Source organism: Prunus avium, chromosome 6 (genome assembly GCF_965620075.1).
Source record: "Prunus avium chromosome 6, drPruAviu1.hap1.1, whole genome shotgun sequence".
NCBI lineage: Eukaryota > Viridiplantae > Streptophyta > Magnoliopsida > Rosales > Rosaceae > Prunus > Prunus avium.
Window position 1 is genome coordinate 886475 of NC_142289.1, and position 25927 is coordinate 912401.

A 25927-nucleotide genomic window follows, 5' to 3' on the forward strand; every position below is an offset into this window, starting at 1 on the left:
TATGCCCAATAGATTGCACGATCGGGAATAATATCATCTAAAGAGTGGTATAGAGGCTAAGGCTTAAGGGTGAAAGTGTAACCCTTTATGAACCAAGGATTTCCTTCATATAATCTTCTGGCTACCTCTTCTTTTTCCACCGTGATGGAGTAGACATTTTCCTTTGCTCGACACACCTTAACATTTCCCATATTGCTCCAGACCACTCTTAGGATATCTTTTACTATTGAATGAGGATGTTCATTCTCAGCAATGAGTAAACCCACAAGAGCTATTTTGTTTTCAATCCTCTCCTCTTGATCAAGACTGTCCTCAAAGTGAATAGCCATCTCGTCAGTAAGCAAATCATCTTCCCAGTCCCTATTTTCTCCTTCCATGTTTTTCCTTACAGCAGCCAAAAGAGAAAGCAAGAAAAACTTTTTGAAAAGAACAGAAATCTGCACTGAAAGAGCGAGATCTTTACAATAGAGCCATAAAAGACTCACATAATAGCCATACAGGCTCACATAAAAGCCATAAAGACTTCACGGAGAATCTGAATCTCTCTCTCAAAGAGTTAACTCATGCTGTCATGAGTTGTTTAGGTGTATTTAGGAGGAACCTGCAATTTTGTCTAAGTTTTCTAGTTCCGTTTGACAATTGCTAAAGCAACATTTTGTTGTAGTGATACGGTGCTTCAAGGAAGTACTAAAATTTCAATAATTTAATTGATTGGTCAAATGATTTCAGATTCAAGTGATTTTTTTATAGAGATGATTTTTGAATGAATATCTATAAAATAGACGATTTGTATTAGTGAAATACAATGCGGAATAGGCCCTACAATGGTGTTATTTGAGGAATCCCTCAATGGAAGTTATATATATACAGTCCCCTTCTATTGAGGTTTAAGGTTTATGAGATCAAATTGTTACCTTTTAACTTATAATTTATGCAAGAGAGAGAATATTAAGTTATAATAATTTATTCGAGAGATAGACTAAGTTATAATTTATGCATGCCAAGTAAAAAGAAACCAAAAGATTTTTTTTCCGAAATAAATATTTTATTTTTTATGGTAACCTCAGTTCCAGTATCCTCATGGTCGTCATCATCTTCTTTTACTTGGAGTAGTGCAAAATATATAATGTCGTTTAGCCCTCATCAGTGCTCAAGTATGTTGATTGTGAGTTTTGGCGACTTAATTAGTTTCTGAAATAAACAATTTGTTCAGAATCAGTAGTTGATCACGTGAAGAAGTAAACACAAAAGATCGATTGTGTAAACTCATAAAACTTGCAATGTTTTTGTGAAATTGAGTGATTTTTTTAACAGATACGAAGTCAGATAGTACCATAATACCCTGCCAGCTTCTGTCATCTAGCAGGATACAAGGGACATTATCATCTATTTTGCAGTAGTCGAGAATTGGCCTCAGGGTCGTTTGTCTTATTCGAAAATAATTGCCAATCGGCCCCTTTGTAGTTGAGGTTGAAGAGTATATCCCGTTTAATTCAATTTTAGATAGTGAGTACGGTACGTCCTGTTCTGATTATCTTCTACCTCTTAAACTCATTAAGAAACAATTTCATTTCAAATAATTAATTATGAAAACTGGACCATATTGGGTGTTTTTTAAAAATAATGATGAAACAAAATATAAAAAACATCTCAACAAATTCATCCCAAGGAAAAGGTTTCGGATTTTCATTGCTCAATTCATTCTCGCAACTTTGATTTATACAAGCCTATTTCTGTGGTATCGAGTAAGACATTTCATCATCAAAACAAAACAAGTACGCCAAAAAGAATGTTCCAATTGTGTTCAAGGGGGCATTGAACCTACAGAAACTGCAATATACAATCGAACCATTTACATCACACAATCTACAACAACTTTGGAAGGCCCTCTCGTTCACCTTGCAAGCCTGCCATCTCGATGCAGATCCTTCCAGCATATCTCACGACCACATTCCCCACACACAGTAGTGCAACCAATTTTTGTCCCCTGACTTCTAAGGGTTAGCAAATGTGAAAGATTAGTGCATTTCCGCTGCACAGAAATATCCTTCGCTTTCGATTCAGCAAGGCTGCTCATCTCTGGTGCAGATGAGGCCACATTTAGTCCAGCGGGCTTTCGGTCAACTGCAGATTCATTGAGAGGAACTCTCTGCACTTCCTCCCATTCCAATGCTCTCCGGTATACTTCCCAAGCCATGTCTTGCTCCTCCTTTGAGAGCTTTCCCTCTTCATTCTCTTGCAAAAGGGTCTCATGTTCGTGGAAATTGGCAATCCACCTGAAAACGAGGTAGTTCATCCGTAAGAGAGTGAGTGAGAGGGGTAAATATGCCAACAGTGGCCCGCTGTAGCCAGGCAACCAAATCATATACCAATAGATGATGAAAATACTAAGAACATGGAAACATACCTTGGATAGTGCTTGCCAAGTAAACCTTCCATTAGCTTGTCAGAAGAGCAACTTCCTTGAGAAAGAGGCACTTCGTGTTTAGGCAAAATTTCAACTTCACCAGTCATATTTTGGTCCGAGCATCCTTTATCTTGGCCAAGCTCATGGTTCTCATCATCACCGAATTCAAAAAGATGCAACATCTCTTCCTTAGATATTGTCCTATGCACCTGTTGTCTATCAACAACCCTTGCAGCCAGGCCCTCCTTCGTTACCTATTTGCCACATTTCCTTTGTTAAAATTTCATTCACATAATAGAACCATACACCCAGTTTGTTCTCCCATTACCTGACGCTTATAAATTTTTTCTTCCATGGTTCCATGTGCCATCAATCTGTAAGCGAAAACCGGCTTTGTTTGGCCATACCTGAAAACGGAACAAATACATTGTTTAGAATTTGTCACATTGTTCGTCAAAGATTCATGCTTGGTAGAGGAACAATAATCATCAGGCTTACTGTCCCCTGTCCACCAAGGACTTTGATATGATATAACTATGTGTAAGAATTAGAGGGGTGGGACCATCTTGAAGTGGCTTTGTCTGGCACACGCCTAAAGCTTTCGTATTTATTTCCCAAAAAGAAAGAATGAGATAAATCTCCTGCACCCCATCTCCAAATTTAGCCTCTATTACAGTCCACAACGCCATTCATAAAATAGCCACAGTTTGACTTCTGATTTTATACTTCACAAGAAACCAAACCCCAAGGCCTCTAATTGTTGCAGTCAATTCAATACATAGTTTCATAATTGCAGCTACTCATCTCTCTTAAAACCTAAAACCTCAAACAGTCCCTCCAAGCAGGGCCGGCCCTGGGTGATTTAAGGCCTAGGGCCAAAGTTTAAGAATGTGCCCTTTATCAACAAATAAATAAATATAATTACAATTTTTTATTAAATAATAAATTTTATTAAAATTATAAGAGTTTACAACCGATGATATAAAACACTTTGGGTCTCATTAAAACCTTGTTTGAAAACATTACAATCAACAACAAATTAACTTGCATGTCCCTATGCTTCACCTTCATATGCACCTACAAAATAAAAATAGCAATGAAATCCTAATCACAAAAGATCATTTAAAATGTCTTCTTGTTGCAGTTTTAGAAGCAAAATCATCAATTATACTATTATATTTAATGTTTTCCAACATATCTCTTTCAATGCATAATATAGCTAGTCCATTTAGCCTATCTTGAGCCATAGTGGTCCGCAAATAAGATTTTAATAATTTTAATTTAGAAAAACTTCTTTCAGCAGATGCCACAGTCACAGGTATAGTCAGTAATATCCTATAAGCAACCATTACATTTGGAAACATATCCACACTCTTTACAAATTCTAGAATTTTAATGGATGTCCATGGTTTATCTGTTTCAATTGCTTCACTTGGTAACATCCCTTGCAACACCTGTAATTCTGACTCTAAATCTCTTGCATCAATATCAGTATCATTGTCATGTTTTAAAGCATTTTCAAGATTCACACAAGAGCTTCTCAATTCATTTTCATCCAAAGAAGTCAATTTTGCAGCATCAAATAAGAACCCAAAAATAGATTCAAAGATATGCAATTGTTCAAACCTACTTTTCAATTCACCAAGAGCAATATCCACTATGACAAGAAAGTAATCAGTTCTAAAGGATTCTTCAGAGGATTCTATGTGACTTTCCCAGCGTGTAGTTGACAGTGATTTCAAAGTTAAACCATCAATATAATCAAGTAGCACATTCCACCTTTTTGTTGAATTAGAGAATACCGTATATATGCATTGACATGCTCCAAAAAAAGATTTTGCTTTGACACATGACTTGGCCATATCACAAAGTATTAAGTTAAGACAATGAGAACCACATGGCATGTAAAATGCTCTAGGATTTATATCAAGCAATCTTTTTTGTACACCCATATTTTTCCCTTTCATATTTGATCCATTATCATAGCCCTGCCCCCTTACATCATCAATATTTAGTTCACAGGAAAAATGTCTGCATTGTTCATCAATAGGGAATTTGTGATTATTTTCTCTTATAGGACCATTTTCTAAAAGTAAATCCCTCATTTTTACATCAAGATTATCCCAAGCTCTTGGATCATAAATGTTCAAACTAGTTTCAATTTCATTTTCATTTGTGTTCTCATTTTCATTATGTTCTTCAGCTAAATTTGGTACTTCACGGTTCAAATTAATTTCAATTTCTTTTTCTTTTTCGTTCTCATTTTCATTATGTTCTTCAGCTAAATTTGGTACCTCACTGTTTTTAAGGAAATATTTATTTAAAGATCCTCTTAGGTTTTGAGCAATTTCTTCTTCCTTTTTCTTTTTTTGTCTTTTGAGATTTCCAGAAAGTTGCTTTTTAGGAAACATTTTTAAAAATTTAGCATAAACACACAAGCAATCAAGAACAATAAAAGTAAAACAAATTAAATGAAGACAAAGAAAGAACAATAAAACCTGAATTTTGGGTCTTGTATGCTGTGCTTTGGTGTTGGTGCTCCCAATTTCGGAGAGAATAATCAGCTTTCAACTCAAAATATGGCTTTGTTCCATCCACACTTAGTTCCAGAGAGAATTAGAATTAGAAATTGATTTCAAAGTAAAGCTGCAGACGGAGAGGGAGAGGTTTGCTTCTTGGGAAAACAAGACGGAGAGGGAGAGGTTTGCTTCTTGGGAAAAAATAAGGACGTTGTTGGCATCATTCTTTTTTATTATTGTTTTATAATACCAAGTAAAACTCTCAACTAATATCACATATGCCCTTTTACTTGTAGTTTTTATTTTCCTTTTTTTGCATATGCATATATATATATATATATATGGATTAAAAAAAAATTGTGTGCCCCAATCAATTGTGGGCCCCGGGCGATGGCCCTAGTTGCCCTTGGCCCTCTTATTTAGGGCAGGGCCGGCCCTTGGCCAGGGCAACTAGGGCCATCGCCCGGGGCCCACAATTGATTGGGGCACACAATTTTTTTTTAATCCATATATATATATATATATATGCATATGCAAAAAAAGGAAAATAAAAACTACAAGTAAAAGGGCATATGTGATATTAGTTGAGAGTTTTACTTGGTATTATAAAACAATAATAAAAAAGAATGATGCCAACAACGTCCTTATTTTTTCCCAAGAAGCAAACCTCTCCCTCTCCGTCTTGTTTTCCCAAGAAGCAAACCTCTCCCTCTCCGTCTGCAGCTTTACTTTGAAATCAATTTCTAATTCTAATTCTCTCTGGAACTAAGTGTGGATGGAACAAAGCCATATTTTGAGTTGAAAGCTGATTATTCTCTCCGAAATTGGGAGCACCAACACCAAAGCACAGCATACAAGACCCAAAATTCAGGTTTTATTGTTCTTTCTTTGTCTTCATTTAATTTGTTTTACTTTTATTGTTCTTGATTGCTTGTGTGTTTATGCTAAATTTTTAAAAATGTTTCCTAAAAAGCAACTTTCTGGAAATCTCAAAAGACAAAAAAAGAAAAAGGAAGAAGAAATTGCTCAAAACCTAAGAGGATCTTTAAATAAATATTTCCTTAAAAACAGTGAGGTACCAAATTTAGCTGAAGAACATAATGAAAATGAGAACGAAAAAGAAAAAGAAATTGAAATTAATTTGAACCGTGAAGTACCAAATTTAGCTGAAGAACATAATGAAAATGAGAACACAAATGAAAATGAAATTGAAACTAGTTTGAACATTTATGATCCAAGAGCTTGGGATAATCTTGATGTAAAAATGAGGGATTTACTTTTAGAAAATGGTCCTATAAGAGAAAATAATCACAAATTCCCTATTGATGAACAATGCAGACATTTTTCCTGTGAACTAAATATTGATGATGTAAGGGGGCAGGGCTATGATAATGGATCAAATATGAAAGGGAAAAATATGGGTGTACAAAAAAGATTGCTTGATATAAATCCTAGAGCATTTTACATGCCATGTGGTTCTCATTGTCTTAACTTAATACTTTGTGATATGGCCAAGTCATGTGTCAAAGCAAAATCTTTTTTTGGAGCATGTCAATGCATATATACGGTATTCTCTAATTCAACAAAAAGGTGGAATGTGCTACTTGATTATATTGATGGTTTAACTTTGAAATCACTGTCAACTACACGCTGGGAAAGTCACATAGAATCCTCTGAAGAATCCTTTAGAACTGATTACTTTCTTGTCATAGTGGATATTGCTCTTGGTGAATTGAAAAGTAGGTTTGAACAATTGCATATCTTTGAATCTATTTTTGGGTTCTTATTTGATGCTGCAAAATTGACTTCTTTGGATGAAAATGAATTGAGAAGCTCTTGTGTGAATCTTGAAAATGCTTTAAAACATGACAATGATACTGATATTGATGCAAGAGATTTAGAGTCAGAATTACAGGTGTTGCAAGGGATGTTACCAAGTGAAGCAATTGAAACAGATAAACCATGGACATCCATTAAAATTCTAGAATTTGTAAAGAGTGTGGATATGTTTCCAAATGTAATGGTTGCTTATAGGATATTACTGACTATACCTGTGACTGTGGCATCTGCTGAAAGAAGTTTTTCTAAATTAAAATTATTAAAATCTTATTTGCGGACCACTATGGCTCAAGATAGGCTAAATGGACTAGCTATATTATGCATTGAAAGAGATATGTTGGAAAACATTAAATATAATAGTATAATTGATGATTTTGCTTCTAAAACTGCAACAAGAAGACATTTTAAATGATCTTTTGTGATTAGGATTTCATTGCTATTTTTATTTTGTAGGTGCATATGAAGGTGAAGCATAGGGACATGCAAGTTAATTTGTTGTTGATTGTAATGTTTTCAAACAAGGTTTTAATGAGACCCAAAGTGTTTTATATCATCGGTTGTAAACTCTTATAATTTTAATAAAATTTATTATTTAATAAAAAATTGTAATTATATTTATTTATTTGTTGATAAAGGGCACATTCTTAAACTTTGGCCCTAGGCCTTAAATCACCCAGGGCCGGCCCTGATTTAGGGGATCATTAAAGCGCTCAACCAACTTTTGCCTTTCTGAGCTCTCTGTTCTTCCATCTAGCTAGGCGGTCGCTAGGCGGCTAGGCGGTCCCTAGGCGGTGGCTAGGCGGCTAGGCGGTCGCTAGGCGGCTAGGTAGTAGCTAGGCGGGCGCCTAGGCTGGTTGGGTCTTTTTTCGGTGCCGAAGCCGGAGGACGAAGCAGTGACTGCGAGAGAAAGTTCCATCCTCTGCGAGTGCAAGCTTATGTATAGCCGTTCGGCTGTACTTTTAAAATATTCGAATGAAATTAGAAAGTATAGCCGTGTGGTTGTACGTTTATAATTTCTATTTATAGAGTCGAGCCTTTCGGCTATAATGCTAAAATATTGTATTTAAAGCTGATCGGCTATACTGTTAATATATTGTATTTAGAGAGTATAGCCGAGCGGCTATACTGTTATAATTTCTATTTGTGCATGTATTAAAATAAATAAAATGTGTGATACTAATAATAAGATCCATGAAATAAATTCTTCTTTCTTCATCTTTTTTTCCTGCCTGGATCAACCAAAATTGTGGGTGTTCATCATTCTTAAAATGCTTCAATCCTTCAAACTTGCGAGCAATATCTTAGACTTATTTAATTATTATTTCTTTAATCAAATATTTAAATACTAATTATTCACTAAGTAAATAGTAATTAAAAAAGAGAAATCAAGATTATGCCATTCAAAGGGTATAGCCAGTCGGCTATACTTTTAAAATTTTCTTTTTTATTCATTAAATAATATCTTAGCCTTGTTTAATTACTTTCATTAGTGATTACGTTTTAATTATTATTTCTTTAGGGAATAGCATTAAATATTTTAATAAAAAATCATAATTGTAAATAATGTCTTACATTTGTAAATGATTCAATTACTCATTTGACTCATATTCCCTGTTCTTTTTAGTGTCCAACCACAATTGTACCATTCTTTGGGGACCAGCCGTTTTTGGGGGAGAGGGTGCATGCCAGTGCCAGAGGAGTAGGTCCTGCACCCATTCCGGCTGATGAATTCTCGCTTGAAAAGTTGGTCGATGCCATACGCTTCATGTTAGATCCAAAGGTATTTAGTTTACCATTTTCTTTTTAAACTTCCAAGTGATTTACATATAATTTGTCATTTCTTGAGTGTAAACTTATCATACATGCATACGTACTGATTTAATTGAAGAGGCTTATTTTCCATCAGGAGGTGTTTTGGCTACTCCTCCTCCTACACATGATTCTTCACTAGTCCACAACGATGTTTTATTCCTATCATGTGCAAGACATCATAAATGTGAAATTCTAATATCCTCTTACTAGGTTACTTAACATTACATCGTTTTTGTTGCTCTGACTCTTAACAGTTGCACATACTGAAGATGCCATCTCATTAATGGAGCTCAAAAATCCACCAGACATGAAGAGGGGATAGAGTCAACCTTCTGAATAGACCTAAATCACAAATATCACCTGTTTCATTGGACATGCTACTATGGCAATCCACATGTAGGCTATAGTCAAAATTCCAATTAGAGCAGCGATATAAGGCAAGAGACAATAAAAAGGCGATCAGTTGGATTCTTGTTGTTCCAATTGGAGAAAAAAATATCAATGTCACCATCATCATCCATCCTCAATGACTACTTGTTTGATCTACATTCGCATGAGCATCAAACTGCCCAATCCCAGTTTAATTAGGCTCCAACTCATATATCCTCCAACATGGTTTCATCATTCAATAACATTATCAAAAGCCTTAAACTCATTTGACAACCCCACTCATCGTCCTACTTAATTCATCATGTGCAACAGAGAGTCGAACAATGCTTTTTATAGGTGCTACTTACTGTAACCGCTTCAACCTTAAAAAAAAAAAACTGAAAACGTTTCACAAGTAAAACAAATATCATTCCAAATACAAAGCACTTGTTGCCGTGATTAGTTTCATATCAAAATTCATATGTAAAAGCCAGATACAAAATACATGTAAACATGAAGGAAATACAAAGTCCACCACAGTTCTATCATAATTTAGTGATATTTTAAATTAAATGATAGTCCTGTGGAAAAACAAAACTATAAAGATCCCACATCGACCAACGGAGAGGGGGTGATGTGCCTTATATGTACATGCTCGCATCCATCTAGCACGAGGCCTTTTGGGAGCTCATTGGCTTAGGAGTCATGGGAACTCCGAAGTTAAGCGAGTTGGGGGCTAGAGCAATTCCAGTATGGGTGACCCACTGGGAAGTTGCTCGTGAGCTCCCAAAAACAAAACCGTGAAGGCAGAGAGGGGGGCCCAAAGCGGACAATATCGTGCTACGGCAGAGCCGATCCGGGATGTGATAAAAACACCCCAATCTTTAGAGACCAAAGCAACACACAACCTTCACGCCACACAAAACCCGCTTCATACTTCACATTCTATTCTATTTTCTCGGAAACCAAACGGAATAGTCTAAAATCAAAGCATAACATATGTACATACCTTCTAATATGTAACCACGAATACATATCTATGAGTGTGTCTCGATTTTGAAATAATAATCAACAAATACATTGAACCGTGAAGATTTCAGAAAATGAAAAGTGAAAGTGTTTGGAAAAAAAAAAAAAAAAAAAAAAAGGGAACTTACAGTGACATTCTGAGGAGATGGAGATGGATATCGTCGTTTAGAGAAAACCCTAGCCTTAGCTTGATCCACGAAGAGAGGGAGAATTCAGAGTGTAGGAATCAAAGCAAAACCGAAATCCTAAGATTGATTTTTGGGTTTCTTGAGCGCAAATTTGTATTCGAATATTTATACTTTTTAAATATTAAAATAAAATTTAAAGAGTATTTAAATATATACTGGGATCCTTTTTAAAAAAACCAAAATCTTTTCCTAATTTTCTTTTATCGATAAGAGTAGTTTAGAGTATTATTTATTACTATTTGGCCATTATCCGAGTCTCTATTGTCTCCTTTTGATTTTTAACTAGCATTTTCCCGTTTAACACTTGTATTATACATATACGTACATGTTTTTTTTTAATAATACTTTCGTTTATCGTACACGTCTTAAAGACTTAGTACAATACACGTATGTACATATTTTTCATGTTTAATACACGTGTTTTTTAACAAAATTTTCAATAATACATACAAAATTCAAGTATTATACACATAAAATTATACGGTGGCCGAACTTTTCAGTTCCAAAAGGTTAAGTGAGAAAATTTCGATTTTAGGGTGTAAAGTGAGAAATTAAGACCCTTTGTATAGCCGCATGGCTATATTATTTTTAAAAAAATTAAATAAAAAATAAAAATCTTCCGAATAGATAAGCTAAAGAGCATCTCCAAAGGAGATGTCAAATCCTACGTGGCGCTTTTAATGAATAAAAATAAAAGCTGAAATTTACTCCAACCAAACTGCTATAGTCTATGTGGAATGGCATATGAAGCCTCTACTGTCAAAATTGCCGTCAAGTGCTAGAGACGTCTTTTGATTAATTTATTATTTCTTTGCCCATCTGGTTGTGGCTTTATCATTTCATTTAATACTTATCTATATTTTTTTTTCTTCTTGTTATTATTTCATGTATCTGCTGTCATTATATGCTTTCATTATTATTTTTCTTTTTAATTCTTTTCCTTTGTCATCGTCACTTGACACTATATTATTGAATTTTTTACCGTTGAAAATTTATGTTGATCTTTTTTATGTTATTTTCATCAACCAACGTGGAGATGGATGATTTTTTTTGTTTAATTATATTTATGTTACATTTTATAATTAATTTATAAGTATTTTAACTTGATTAATGAATTACTCTTAATACTAAAATAAAAAAATACATTCATTTAGGAAAGTAATAAATAAATCAACACTAATGTAATAAAATAATATTTTAATTTGACATATCAGGTGGGGTGTAAAACTATGCAGGATGTCAAATTGCCATATCAGCCATCAAATTTAAATTTGATGTTTGGTATTTGACATCTCCCTTGGCTAGGGTGTTTTTGATTGTTGAGGGTGTTTAAAATAAGAGATTTTCTATTTAAACCCCACACTTCTCTTAGTTCACCCCATGTTCTAAGTTCACCCCATCTTTTAATTTAAATTTTCACAATTTCTAAGAAAACCCCACTATCTTCCCAAACTACCCTTAAATACACCCCAAACTGAAAAAATAAGAAATAAAATAGATTTTCTATTTAAACCCAACAATGTTCTTTGTTCCTAGCAAAAAAAAACACAAACAAATGGAACCCCAAACTCGAAATTTAACACTTTCTAGAGAAAGAGAACAACTTTACCTCTCTCCAAGTAGAGAAGTTTGTAGAGGAGTTTGTAGAAGAGTTTGTCCTGATCTGATCCAATTTATACTTTACCTCTATCCTAATCCAATTTAAATAGGATGTAGAGGGGTTTGTATTTTTCTAAAACTTAATATGAAGAGTGATTGGGTGTGTGGGGTGTGTGTATAGATGTACTAGGGTTAATTATTAAGTTGGATGACCTTTTTTGTCTTTTTTCACAATAATAAAACTTACAGCTTAATGATTTAAATATTGGGGTAAACAAAAAGAAGTACGGGGTTTAAATAGAAAATCTCTTAAAATAAATAGTACAGCCATGCTGGCTATACGTGTTTTAAAAAATAAATAAATAAATACATAGTATTGCAGCACGGCTATACCCCTTAATTTCTATTTAGGATCCGAGCGGCTAGACTTGTAATGTGAGAAGCTGTAATATATATAATTGCAGTCCCGATCTCTTGGACCACAGGGGTCCAAGAGATTTGTGGTCACTCACCGTTGGATGTAAATTCAACGGTTCACTCACTCTTGCACTCCTTTTAAGAAACTTTTTTGAACCATTGGATTAATATCCAACGGTAGGTGACCACAATTTCTTGGACTCCTGTGGTCCAAGAGATCAGGACTGTCATAGTACATATTAATTATTTATTAATATGAATTTTTCTTAGTTAAATATTTTGTGAAGATTTATATATTATTAAATCTTAAGCCTAGTATGAAATTATCCCTTTAGTTGAAAGATGACACCATTCTTGTTTTCCACGTATAGAGACTTAGAATTGGTTTTAATCAAATCATTAAAACCCTACTGATTGTTGTTCTGATTATCTTATTCCTCAACTCATTAAGAAAAAATTTCATTTCAAAAAATTAATTACGAAATCAGGACCATATTGGGTGTTTTTTAAAAATAAAGATGAAATAAAATTTTAAAAACATCTCAACAAATTCATCCCAAGGAAAAGGTTTCGGATTTTCATTGCTCAGTTCATTCTCGCAACTTTGATTTATACAAGCCTATTTCTGTGGTATCAAGGAGGAAGACATTTCCTCATCAAAACAAAACAAGTACGCCAAAAAGAATGTTCAAATTGTGTTCAAGGAAGCATTGAACCTACAGAAACTGCAATATACAATCGAACCATTTACATCACACAATCTACAACAATTTGGAAGGCACTCTTGTTCACCTTGCAAGCCTGCCATCTCGATGCAGATCCTTCCAGCATATCTCACGACCACATTCCCCACACACAGTAGTGCAACCAATTTTTGTCCCCTGACTTCTGAGGGTTAGCAAATGTGAAAGATTAGTGCATTTCCGCAGCACAGAAATATCCTTCGCTTTCAATTCAGCAAGGCTGCTCATCTCTGGTGCAGATGAGGCCACATTTAGTGCAGCTGGCTTTCGGTCGACTGCAGATTCATTGAGAGGAACTCTCTGCACTTCCTCCCATTCCAATGCTCTCCGGTATACTTCCCAAGCCATGTCTTGCTCCTCCTTTGAGAGCTTTTCCTCTTCATTCTCTTGCAAAAGGGTCTCATGTTCGTGGAAATTGGCAATCCACCTGAAAACGAGGTAGTTCATCCGTAAGAGAGTGAGTGAGGGGGGTAAATATGCCAACAGTGGCCCGCTGTAGCCAGGCAACCAAATCATATACCAATAGATGATGAAAATACTAAGAACATGGAAACATACCTTGGATAGTGCTTGCCAAGTAAACCTTCCATTAGCTTGTCAGAAGAGCAACTTCCTTGAGAAAGAGGCACTTCGTGTTTAGGCAAAATTTCAACTTCACCAGTCATATTTTGGTCCGAGCATCCTTTATCTTGGCCAAGCTCATGGTTCTCATCATCACCGAATTCAAAAAGATGCAACATCTCTTCCTTAGATATTGTCCTATGTACCTGTTGTCTATCAACAACCCTTGCAGCCAGGCCCTCCTTTGTTACCTATTTGCCACATTTCCTTTGTTAAAATTTCATTCACATAATAGAACCATACACCCAGTTTGTTCTCCCATTACCTGACGCTTATAAATTTTTTCTTCCATGGTTCCATGTGCCATCAATCTGTAAGCGAAAACCGGCTTTGTTTGGCCATACCTGAAAACGGAACAAATACATTGTTTAGAATTTGTCACATTGTTCGTCAAAGATTCATGCTTGGTAGAGGAACAATAATCATCAGGCTTACTGTCCCCTGTCCACCAAGGACTTTGATATGATATAACTATGTGTAAGAATTAGAGGGGTGGGACCATCTTGAAGTGGCTTTGTCTGGCACACGCCTAAAGCTTTCGTATTTATTTCCCAAAAAGAAAGAATGAGATAAATCTCCTGCACCCCATCTCCAAATTTAGCCTCTATTACAGTCCACAACGCCATTCATAAAATAGCCACAGTTTGACTTCTGATTTTATACTTCACAAGAAACCAAACCCCAAGGCCTCTAATTGTTGCAGTCAATTCAATACATAGTTTCATAATTGCAGCTACTCATCTCTCTTAAAACCTAAAACCTCAAACAGTCCCTCCAAGTTACAAAGTTCACCAGCTTTTAATGTGATATACCCCCAAAATTACACTATATCAAGGTGCACTTACTAAACAAGCTGAGTTGAGGACTACAAAAGCATAAATGCAAACTCACCTCCAAGCACGGTATATAGCCTGAAGATCGTATGTTGGATTCCAAGAACCATCAACTATGATTACACGATTAGCAGCATGGAGATTTATCCCCAAAGATCCAGCTCTGGTGGAAATCAGAGTGCATTTCACCCTCTTATTTAGGGGATCATTAAAGCGCTCAACCAACTTTTGCCTTTCTGAGCTCTCTGTTCTTCCATCTAGCCTGAAGAGCAATAAAAGAAACAAGTGAAAAAGACATAACTTAAGTAAAAGGAAGTGTCACTTTTATTTAAAGACCATCGTAATTTACATCTATAGCAAAAAAAATGTCAAAATAAGGACAATGGGTAAGGAGTTACGCCCAACTTTCAAGAAAGGCAAGAAAGTGATAATGGACTGGATAAATAAGTGAGAACCTCATGGCTACATGATTTACTAAACAAAAGCAGGCCAAGTTAAAATCTCTCTTTTAAAGTTTTTCATTTCCCACTACCAAAGCAAGAACAAGATACAGAGCACAAGCCAAGCTCTTGGACAAATAGGGAATTCGTTTGATGGATAAAATTACAAACTCAAGAAGCTGACAAGAAAACTAAAGCTGTCGGACAACTGTAAATTGTTTTCAGTAATATGTACCCACCTGTACCAATCTTTTCCTTTCTTCCAAAACTTCCATTTCTTCCCATGTCGAGGTAGTCTTGAAAGGTAAAGTTCTATGAGGTCAAGTGTTGGTATGCTCTGGCTAAACACCAACGCCTTATCGCCCACATCAGAACACATGGCGAGAACGTCAAGCAGCAATACCATTTTGCCACTGTAATCAAGCTCTTTATAATTATTCTCATGAATAAGATCATTCCACCAATCCTGATAAGTGATATATGGTTAGCAATATGCTAAAAAAAAATTAAGAAAACAACAATAACAAACAAAAGTAAGAAATTGTAACTTCTTTTTAGAGACCTGTTTCTGGATTTCAGCACCCTTATGGCAATAAAAGGATGCACCTCACCATATTGACTAATGGAGGCACTTATTTGGGTGAACCTATTCCTCATGAAAGGGGCTTACAACAAGTGACACTTCAGATGGTCGTGTATACTACAGAGCCCAACGCAGAGTTCTATTTATTTTTCCTACTAAAACACTAAGGGCATTGACACATCTCAAATATAGTCAAATAGAAGGGAAATCAAATATTAATGAAGTGCAACATTGCATTTAGTCCATATCCCTACCTTTTGAAAAATGTCATCATCCTTTTTCCCTGGCAAAATATCATTGATCTTCCTCTGCTTCTCTGTAAAGCAAGATATGTTACCATTATTAGATACTGTGAAGGAATTATTTTCAAAAAGATTACATACATGCATCCAAACAAATGAGAAAAAAATAGTCACGCCATGATTTCTTAACATGTCTCAGCCACACTATGCAAGGAAAGGTATGAGAATGTTAATGCTGATGTGAAATTATAGCAGCAGAAGCGTTTTTCACAGTTTGTGTTCTTATTAATTTGCAGTCAGCGGTTCATCAAACTAGCCAAAGCACGACTTGACAAATAAGACAATTTAGACAGGTTGAACAGAAATTTAGTGCACAGCCACATAGATATGGATGTTCCCTGATAGCCAAGCACAACTGTAACGTTGAAGATAACAGACCATTTAAGACTCCTAACCTTGCGGATTTCTACAACCCCGTCATGTGCAAAATCAACTCATATTGAGAGGTTGTAATTGCAGGGAATTGAACTCAAGATCTCCTACTCTGGTACTATGACCAACTTTGTTGGTTTACAGATATTGCCAACTGCTTAACCTTTTATTCTGACACATTAATCATCAGTGTTCATATTTATTACTGAGCTCAACTAGCATCTTGATGTTGAAAGAAGATTTGGGATTTTAGTCTGTCATCTAATGTCAAAATCAATTCATGGCAGTAAAAAAAGACTTCTTATAGGAAAAGAAAGGGGAGAGAATAAAATACCTCCAAAAACCAAACTATCGTCAATGTTTTCATCACTAGAGCTGTCATCTGCAAGAAAATTCTCAATAGCATCTTCGCGTCTCACATAGTCTCTGTCATCTTTTCTTAGTTGCAAGATCCCTGGGTGGTTCCATATCTACTACAGACAAAAGGCTCATATATTACAACATTTTACATGAAGCAAGAAGCATGACAGATTAGGAGTGGATGTTTATCATTGCATAAAATGTCAGTAAAGGCTAACCAAGCGCTTAGGAGTGGATGCTTTAGCATAGGACTGAATGCTTTTGCATGCATGCATGTGTGAGTGCGTGTGTGTGTGTGTGTGTGTGTGTGTGCGTGTGTGTGCGCGTGTGTGTGCATGTTATTGTCTGTAGTATAATGGAACTTTGGGAACCTAACAAAGGTGCTCAATATACCTGAGCTAAGGCCTGGTAGCCAGCGAAAAAACTTCTCTTCCTTATCTTTTCATTGTAAACCTTGTCATTAGCAAATCCATGCACATCAAGAAATCTCTTGTATAATTTCCTCTGTAAGGGAGAGAGCTTAACAGCTATTACAAAAACAGTTTTTGGTGGCAAGTCCTTCTTCGCCACATTCATGTCCATTCTCTGAACAAATCCTTTCAATTGTTCATACAGAATATGAGACCTTTGATTCATGATTTTCACATCATCCACGGTTGAATTAGTATGTTGGCCATTCTCTATGGGATTCTGGAAGCTGCATGTAAGGGGAGGCAGGATTAAGATATGTGGAAAAAACAAAACGAAATTACACAGCAAACAAGTTTTGAGTGAAGAAGTCTTGCCGATTCCTAAACTCATGGCTGCTTCCAAGAAAACCTTCCCTTACAAAATCAACCATCTGTGAACAATTAAAATTTCAAAGGAATCAAGACAGTAGGTAATTTGTAAGAAATAAAACAACGTATAGCTTTCAAGTGAACTCACACAATAATATTCCATGAGATTGTTCTGGAGAGGTGATCCAGTTAATGCTATCCTTCTTTGGCATTTCACTTGTTTCAAGGCTTGGGTTACATCAGCCCTGGTATTCTTAATAACATGGGCCTCATCACAAACAAGTATATCAGGTCCATCCTGACAGTTGGAAATGTAACAATAAGTCACAAGCTTTGCAAACAACATTGTTTTCATTGATAAATGCAGGGGACAATATGAAATGGAAAAATCTAAAAAGAATCAGATAAAAGATGCATGCTATGTTTTGAGAACATGAAAACTAAACAAGGGTAAGTAAAAAGTCTGCCACTAAATATATGGTACCACGATGGAGCTTATTACTGAATAGGCTGTCAGAAGCAATTGAAAGGGACAGACTACAAGTTACTGTTAATAATCAATACAGAATTGGATGCATGAAATTAATGACACTTTTAGAGGTTAACAATTAAAATCAACCTACCTGCAAGGCATCACAAATTTCTCGAGCCATGTGTCGATCCTTCACATGCTTTCCAAGGGATAAGTTCCTAAAAGCAGAGTAGCCAATTAAAAAAACACCACCCTTAGCTCTCCACTTTGCAAGAACCTCTGCTCTTCTTTCCCTGGCACACAAAGAGGTATCGTCAGCAACCAACAATATCAAGTAACAAAGACAGACCTAATAGACTTTAATTCATGAAAAGGTAAAATGCAACAGTGAAGCAAAATGACTGATGGAAATGGAATGAAACAATATAGAAATGTTAACTAAACCTTGACACATCTTCTAGCATGAAAACGCGAAGAGGCTTTAGCTCTGAAGGTCTCCATTTCATGAACTCGTGCCGCCAATTATGTAGCACATTCACAGGAGTGACTATAAGTGCAGTTTTCAATCCCAAATCAATACTTCTCATTGCAGTGTACAGAAAAGCTATGACCTGTGAAAGCCATTTGACAAATTATGCAGAGTATATCAATCAACCGCTTAAAAATATATGCCCTACAAAGAAAATATGAGCCACCTCCTTGCATTCTGCAAGATCAGCTATTCTACCAGGCTACAGGGTCATTGCTACATGCACCGACACCTATTTCAATCTAAAGAAATGCCCACAGTCATTGGGAAGAGCGTGTAACAGACAGAACATAATACCTGAAAAGTTTTACCAAGGCCCATCATGTGAGCTAGAATGCATCCAAGACCTTTATCCCCAGCCTTCACTTTTCTGACTGACTGTATGATATTCTCCCACATAAATCTTACCCCCGTAATCTGTGATAAGACATCAGATTGTAACAAGGACAATATAAAAGATAAACAGCAAGTCATAAAAAGTTAATGACACATAAAACAGAGTTCCCAGATGAATTTTACTGCAAACCAGAATCAAGGAGTTCATATAAAGATAAATATGTGAAACAATAATAGGTCTAGCAGGTCATGGCAATAAAGAAATTCAAGTGAAAAAGTAAGACATGGAACTCTTTTTCAACTGTCCAGGCATGGCACTCCCCTCACCCTTAACCCATTTTTGCCTCGTCCTGATCACAGGCTTCAACACTTTGAACCCATTATTTTATTATATGTGAGAACCAATATGGAAATCTGATCACACATTAAGACTGGAACAGAGGAATATACTATCAGCATTCAGGCACTAGGCAGACAATATACAGCTACTTCCTCAACATCTGAAAATTAACAGATAACAGACTGCCATTAATCAGCATGGCATGTCCTGTCCCAGTCAAAGCTTTCATTTTGAACAGAAATCCCAATGGATCTGAATTGAGCTAGTGCATTCAATTAAAAACTGAAATAAACAAGTATATATATATATATATATATATATACATGCACGTGTAACTAATTTCTTAACCAGGCTAAATTATGCACAGGCTTATGATAAGAATATAGAAGATTTGGCAGGCTGCAGGAAAGCTAAAACCATGACGTTGAACAATAATGTCCCCAGAATGTATTATTTCAAAGAAACAATGTGAAAGAAATGGAAAGCATTCATATCAGTCCCAGCTTTGTCAAAATGTCTAAAAGGGAATTCGCAGAAGAAAAGCCTCAAAAGAAAAATAGTTAACAGATTAGGAAAAACCTGATGTGTCTTCAGTTTTGCTGAGATGCTTGGAGGGATCCTGACAGCTTCTTCACCTTTCTCTCTCACAACATTCACTATATATCCAGCTGATGCATCACCCAGCACTTCAGCATTGGCACCTTCGGGTAAATTCCCATTACAGCTTGCAGAGCTCTTCATCTTAGATTTGGCCGAAAATTGTACTTGCAAAGACTTTAAGCGTTCCTGACGTTCCTACAGAAGATAGGTTCATGAAATAATTTTCGGTACCAAAAGAATACAAAATCAGCATAAGATGGTACCTTTTCAATTGCAATTTTTCTTTTGGTCTCTTCTCCTAATTCAGTATCATCAATGATCCTCCGAATTCTCTTCTTTCTCTTCCTCTTAGAACTGAACAAAGTCCAAATATGTTCAGAAACACAGTAAGTACAACAAAAATACCTAATGCTCAAGAACAAATCTCAACACTTGTTTAGAGTTTAAAATGCTAACAAACATAAACTATAGCATGCTTCAGCAATGGAGAGAGAGAGAGAGAGAGAGGAGAAGAATAATTCACTTAGAAATCAGCATAATAAATACCATTATACCTGATAGCAACATCTAGTTCTGCATCTGAATTATCTGAATCACTATCAGAGCTAGAAACTACCATATCTCCAGAACCTATTGATTTCTCTAATTGTAACATCAATGTCTGTATAAGACTTGGGCAACAGAAACAACATCGCCAGCCACAGGTCTGGGCCTCGGATAAGCATTCCTCTCCAATATTCCTTTTTATACAAGTCGTACAAAACAATGTCTTGCAGGATTTACAACTTACAAGGTCCTTGCTTTGCCCACACCACCCACAATAGCACTCACAGCAATCAGGATCCTGCACACCTTCTTAGGTCACTAAAAGATCTAGCATTTACTTAAAATAAATATATAAAATTATAAGCATTAAACGGTTTAGAAAGATTATTAACAATATAAAATCTTAACAAGAGCTAGCTTTCCTTTCTCTTTTTTCATTACATATGACAGCCAAAAGTGATGAGAAAGTTAAAGGTCTTTCTATTGAGGATATAGATTCATTAGAAACTATAATATCAGTTTCCTTCCAGTAATCAGTTTAATACATTCTATCACCTGCATGATCATGAAAAAGTTATTCAAAATGTCCAAATATAGATTACAGAAAGCATAAAAGTTACTCATGCCCATACCTTCACATGCATCTTTTCGTCCAATAAGCATCTGCAATCTGTACAAATAATCACCTTCAGAAGTGGATGTGAGCGCACTTCGACAGCAAGTTTATTACAAGCAGTGCAGTAGACCTTCTTATTCAGACTATGTGAAGGAAGACCACCAGTGGCAGATATGCAGATACTCGCGTCCACATTGGACTGGTCCTCAGATTTTATCAAATTGCAGTCTGAAATATCTTTCAGTGGAGCGTCATCATCGCTATCTATTATAACGGTTCGACCCCTCTTATTATCAATGTTTAGTTCCTCATCCTCATTCAGACGCTTGGAGCCTCTTGATTCACTAGAATCAGGCACCGGAGAAGAACCATTACTCGTTATGCTTTCTTGGTCGACATTATTAGAGGTTTCCAAATCTTCAAGCACAGCAGACTTCATATTTTGGCATCCCTCATCATCATTGTTAGAAAAAAATTCACCATGTTCATCAATTTTACCATTTGAGATACAGGTAGCAGAGTCTAGCATAGACGGAGACTGGGCCATGTTGCTTTCTATCACCCGATCAACTGGGCAAACTTCCTTCCTGCCAACATCCTGATTTGATAGCAGGAAAGAATGAATGTTAAATGAATGCCTAAATGCAGGTCATACCCATGTCCTGATCAACTAGGCAAACTTCTTTCCTTCTAACATCCTAATTCAGTAACAGGAAAAAAGAAATAATGAATGTTAAATGTATGCTTATGCAGGACAACTCCACATCTTGTACAGAAAAAGCCCTAATGAACTTGGTGCTATAAAAGGGAAAGAAAAACAAGAGCACAATAACCCTAAAATCACATCCAAAATCATCAATGGGACTTCTATTTTTGTTCCCTTTTTTCATATAAAAGTAAGTTTAGTATAATATGGCAGTCAATTTTCTCTTATTAGTAATTCTCAACAACAAATTCAAACGAAAATTACAAGATTCTGGGAATGAAAAACCATAGGATGTCACTAAATAGAGTTGATAAGAATAACAATTGTACTGACGACATATAATGACTGCTGGAATCTGGCTAGGATAACCAACTAAATGATTGCAGCACTAAGCACCATAACTTGTCTCAAACTGTACATTAGCAATATGAATAGAACTTTAAAAAGTTATCTAAACTGCAACTCAAAATTCCAGAATCGAGAAAGAGGGAAAACACAAGCACAATATAACCTGTTTACGTCTCTTTTGATGTCTCTTCCGTTTCAAATGAATTTGAAGCTTCTGATCAACATATGCATCATCCTCTTCTTTGACCTTGCAATGGATAAGTACATAAACACTATCAACTTAATTAAAGCTCGACCAGCTGTTATCAAGAACATTTGCAGTTAATGAAGGGAAAAATGTCGATGTTATAAATCTAAAAGCAGCAGGAGTTATCTATCTACTGATGAAAAAGGTAAAGCAAACGTATCCACATATGCCTACTCTAACCAAGTTGGTAAGCGACAGAGAGACCGCCATCAAAGATTAAAAGAGATGATAAGACATACATTCAATCAAATACCAGTTAACTAAAATGTAAGTCAAAAAGGTAAGACTGCACAATTCTTGGTGTAGGAAACCAAATATACATGTAGCCAAATTGTTTATGTGTATATGCGTGTTTGTGTGTAAAAATTGATCTTTGAATAACAAATAACAACAAGGATGATGTTAACAGCAAGAACATCAACTATTGGATGGCACAAACATACCTTCCTATAATTTTTCTTTTGTTCTTCAGACAGATCCAGTTCTCTTTCATTTGCAATGGCAGCTGCAACAAATGGATCACTAGAATTGCCATCAATATCATCAATCTCCTCCACCTGGCAAAAATATTCTCAAAAACTCAATGAAAGTATTCACTAAGCCAAAATAGAGCACGTGTTGCAGTGAGTAGCTTCTAATTGGAAAAAAATGGCAGTAAAAGTAACTACCCTTAACCTCCAATGATGCTGAAACCCATAAGGGTGCCCAAAACCAAACCCTCACCCCAACATATAAGAAGCTACAGATCTAAATTACAATAGGAAACCTCCATGCATGATCATTCAAAAAGAGGGGAAAAGGAAAGCAGAACAAGCACAGCACCTACAAACAATGGCTGTCATGTTGAGTGTTATGATAAAACTACATGAAATAGAGCCTCCTTTACCTAATATGATTCCTTCTCTTTTGCTCTTTTCCTTTTCTTATAACTTATTTTCCAGATTAGCTTTGGGTAGCGAGCAGAAATTCCATAATTATGTTAATGAAAAAGTTAGGCACCTCATTCACACCAGGGAATTTGAGTCCCATCTCAGCAGCTTGTTGTGGCGTACTGGCCAAGTAAACAGAAGCCCAGTGCTTACTGCCAAATGAAGCACCATCCCCAGTTGCACCATCAGAAAATAGTTTGTTGAGAGAACACCAATCAACTTCAGCAGTCACAGCATCCTTGTTTCCATCTATGGTTAGCTTTTTCTGCAGAAATCCACTAGCGCCATCTTCCAATAGTTTACCATGTCGCCTAAGTTCACAAGTGCAAGTTTATGTACCATCAACTCTATACCTTGCAGAATCAACAAAGCTAAAAATGTAGAACTGTACCTTCTTACAGGTCTGTGGGCTTGGAGATACCTCTCTGCATCGGTCCTTAACTCAGTAAATTCTCCAGTCACTTGAGATCCTACCCAGTGTATCCGTCTTTTCCAAGCTTCAGTGCAGCAACCATTAGGAGCCTGACTTTCAATGCACTTATAAAGGCTTGGTAGCTCAATGCCAGCCCCATCAAGTTGTTCCTTTCATGGAATTTAAAATAGGTAGACGTAATTTCAGGTTCCATATTTCATAAATTAAGGAAGCATCAATCCATTTCAAATTAAAAGGTTTATCGCGATTATTGGTAAGGGGCATACAAAAATAGACATTTGCAAAAAGCTTCATAAACAACTTTAGTTAATATCCCATGAAGTTAGAACCTCTAAATTTTCTTTAGCAAACCCAAAATATAAACAAAGCTTTTCAAATGGTACATGCTGTCACCCTCTACCCACTATACCCTATAAGTTATAATCATAGAAAAACAATGAGACAAGAGTCATGGCATGCAGAGAGCAATATGAAATCCAGAAAAAATGGAAAAGAGGAAATGATACTTTCTTCAAAGTGAGTCGACACAGAAATCAAAATTGAGGGAAGGCTAGCTGAAATTATATCCCACTTGTCTAAGTAACAAGAAGAGGCAAATCCTTCTTTCTCCGTGGGTTTTTATTTTCTGTATAAATTTATAGCATCAAAGTAGATGCAAGCTCTACAAATGTATTAGGAACCAAAGATTTACTCAGAATTGAAGAAAGAAGCAGACCAACAAATGAGCACTCTCAGTCTCGAGGTCATCAAGCTCAGCTTGCCACTCTTCCATTAAAATAGTCATTTCATCTGCAACAGCTGTTTCCAGCTATAGACAAGTGGAAATATATAAGTTATTGGTAAAGACAATCTAGTCCACAGGGATGAATTTTGAAGGAAGAAACTAACATCATCCTCATGAAGAGTTTGTGCCAACTCCTCTCTAACTTCACTCTCCACTTTGGCAAGAGACTCTTTTTCAAGTGCTTCTTGAGCTTCCGCAGCCTAAATTGGGCATCAAATAAAAAACCAATAAATTACGCAGCATGGCCATAAAAACTATATACGTATATCTGTGTGCATAGTTGAAATACTGTTAAAAAAAGAACAGAAAACATTGATACCTTACTCTCAACCTCCAAAAACTCAGCAATAAGCTCCTCAATTTCTTTATCAGATAAAGGTTCCTGCATAACAAAGATAAGAACATCATATATTTAAAACAGAAAGGAAAAATGCTTCATATTCCAGCCCCAAAAAAAAAAAAAAAAAAAAAAAAAAAAACCTATCATGAGTAAGAACTTGCCTCTGGATGCAATTTGTCGTCTTGTCCGGACGTCGAAACTTCATCAACTTCTGAGTCATCTATAAAAGAATCGCTATCACTGCCATTAGAAGCACTATCAATATCCTCCACTTGCTCGTGGCTTTCCTCCACTTGCTTGTGGCTTTCCTCCATTACCTGCCCAACAATACCAATGCACATCAAAATGACAAGTAAGCCTTAAAATCAGTACCTAAAATGTCTCAAACAATGAACAGAGCATTTCATTCAATAGTAACAAACTCCAATTTCCTGTGACCCTAAACCCCCAAAAAAATGCTTTGATATGGTATACTCCAACTAGTAATTGAGGATCACAGAATCTCCTACAGTCCAAGCAAAATGGCTTTAGAAGTTCATGTGAAAGCTTCATCCGTACGATTTTCTCAAATTCAGTCCCTCTGTATGATAAATGGCTAATAAGAATCTAAGCTCGCTATTCGAGTAAGAGCAGACATAGGACAGAATTCAAAGTTTTCGAAATGATTTTGGTTAAATAAATTAAGCCCACATTTCAAGTTACAATAATAATAATACCTAGATTTTCAATATGGGCAAACCAAAACAAAATTACTATATCCGCAAATAGAAAAATAATCAAAGCTTCACGCTATTTCGAGCACGCCGCGTAACCGCAGCAATACTTGGTATTCTCGACCGATACGGTGTCGTTTCTACAACACTCTGCAAAGCCTAAGAAGAAGGAGGAGGGGGAGGAAGAGAAGGGAAACAGAAGCGACTTACCAGTATAGGGGGAAGGCACGTGGCTACGTGAGGTGAGAAAATGCAGAGCCTTTGTCTTTGCTCTTCCTTCTGCCTCTCTCTCTGTGTCTCTCTTCTGGGCCCGTGTAGTATATATGCTGTTTGAACTTGTTTGAATTGAATGAGGAAATGGTTGATTTCCCGAAAAGCAAAAATACAAAATGAGGCAACGAGCTCGAGAAGCCGGGTGGCTACATACACCCCTACTTGGGTATTTCCTTTTTTGTTTTGGTCACCCAATTTTCTGTAATTTCATGATCTAGGGTTTTTGGTTTTGTTATTTCAACGGATGATTCATGCAAATTTATTAATAGGGCCGTCACGTCATAATAGGAAAATGAGGATTGATTGGTTAATTTGCAATAGAATGTAAATTATTATTATTTACATTAGTGGAAAGACAATTTCCATATGTGTTTAATAGGTTACACTAATTTAGTTATATTATTTGACATTTGTGATTTGGAAGTTTACTACGAGGATGAGATAAATTGGTTCATCACTCCATTCTTTCAATACATTTTGGGCTAATTATAGAAAACTAAAGT

The 25927-nt window shown here is 36.0% G+C and overlaps 4 protein-coding genes across 4 annotated transcripts; 1 reads left to right on the forward strand and 3 right to left on the reverse strand.

Moving 5' to 3' along the window:
* Window positions 1-1697: 1697 nt before the first annotated feature.
* Window positions 1698-2892, reverse strand: LOC110754265 (protein CHROMATIN REMODELING 20-like). The gene is made up of 3 exons (XM_021955318.2): window positions 2736-2892; window positions 2408-2661; window positions 1698-2276 (listed from the first exon to the last, which is right to left on the reverse strand). Exons 1-3 carry the CDS (start codon window positions 2775-2777, stop codon window positions 1895-1897), a joined length of 678 nt encoding a protein of 225 aa, XP_021811010.2. The 5' UTR covers window positions 2778-2892; the 3' UTR covers window positions 1698-1894.
* A 1-nt stretch (window position 2893) lies between these two features.
* On the reverse strand, window positions 2894-5183 carry LOC148293446 (uncharacterized). Its single transcript, XM_088254036.1, has one exon. It carries the CDS (start codon window positions 4816-4818, stop codon window positions 3526-3528), a length of 1293 nt encoding a protein of 430 aa, XP_088110162.1. The 5' UTR covers window positions 4819-5183; the 3' UTR covers window positions 2894-3525.
* Window positions 5184-5519: 336 nt separating this feature from the next.
* Window positions 5520-7440, forward strand: LOC148293447 (uncharacterized). The gene has a single exon (XM_088254037.1). The coding sequence runs from the start codon at window positions 5885-5887 to the stop codon at window positions 7175-7177; it is 1293 nt and encodes a 430-aa protein (XP_088110163.1). The 5' UTR covers window positions 5520-5884; the 3' UTR covers window positions 7178-7440.
* A 5289-nt stretch (window positions 7441-12729) lies between these two features.
* Window positions 12730-25657, reverse strand: ATRX (P-loop containing nucleoside triphosphate hydrolases superfamily protein). Its single transcript, XM_088254948.1, has 26 exons — window positions 25362-25657; window positions 24600-24755; window positions 24418-24480; window positions 24203-24298; window positions 24030-24122; window positions 23273-23463; window positions 22952-23192; window positions 22396-22509; window positions 21869-21952; window positions 20668-21249; window positions 20044-20333; window positions 19753-19843; window positions 19469-19684; window positions 18511-18630; window positions 18129-18295; window positions 17836-17977; window positions 17361-17510; window positions 17219-17274; window positions 16827-17130; window positions 16408-16543; window positions 15654-15715; window positions 15056-15282; window positions 14435-14638; window positions 13809-13887; window positions 13481-13734; window positions 12730-13349 (listed from the first exon to the last, which is right to left on the reverse strand). The coding sequence occupies exons 2-26, from the start codon at window positions 24750-24752 to the stop codon at window positions 12968-12970; spliced, it is 4497 nt and encodes a 1498-aa protein (XP_088111074.1). The 5' UTR covers window positions 24753-24755; window positions 25362-25657; the 3' UTR covers window positions 12730-12967.
* Window positions 25658-25927: the final 270 nt, after the last annotated feature.

Bases quoted from the DNA above. Each gene is read 5' to 3' on its own strand.
- ATRX (XM_088254948.1), bottom strand. From the start codon at position 24,752: ATGGAGGAAAGCCACAAGCAAGTGGAGGAAAGCCACGAGCAAGTGGAG. The intron at 24,123-24,202 runs GTTAGTTTCTTC...ACTTGTCTATAG, and splicing joins AAACTCTTCATGAGGATGAT to CTGGAAACAGCTGTTGCAGA. The intron at 16,544-16,826 runs GTATATTGAGCA...TGTCTGTAGTAG, and splicing joins GCTACCAGGCCTTAGCTCAG to ATATGGAACCACCCAGGGAT.
- LOC148293447 (XM_088254037.1), top strand. From the start codon at position 5,885: ATGTTTCCTAAAAAGCAACTTTCTGGAAATCTCAAAAGACAAAAAAAG.
- LOC110754265 (XM_021955318.2), bottom strand. From the start codon at position 2,777: ATGGCACATGGAACCATGGAAGAAAAAATTTATAAGCGTCAG. The intron at 2,662-2,735 runs GTAATGGGAGAA...TGTGGCAAATAG, and splicing joins AAAAAATTTATAAGCGTCAG to GTAACGAAGGAGGGCCTGGC. The intron at 2,277-2,407 runs GTATGTTTCCAT...CCTCGTTTTCAG, and splicing joins CTTGGCAAGCACTATCCAAG to GTGGATTGCCAATTTCCACG.
- LOC148293446 (XM_088254036.1), bottom strand. From the start codon at position 4,818: ATGTTTCCTAAAAAGCAACTTTCTGGAAATCTCAAAAGACAAAAAAAG.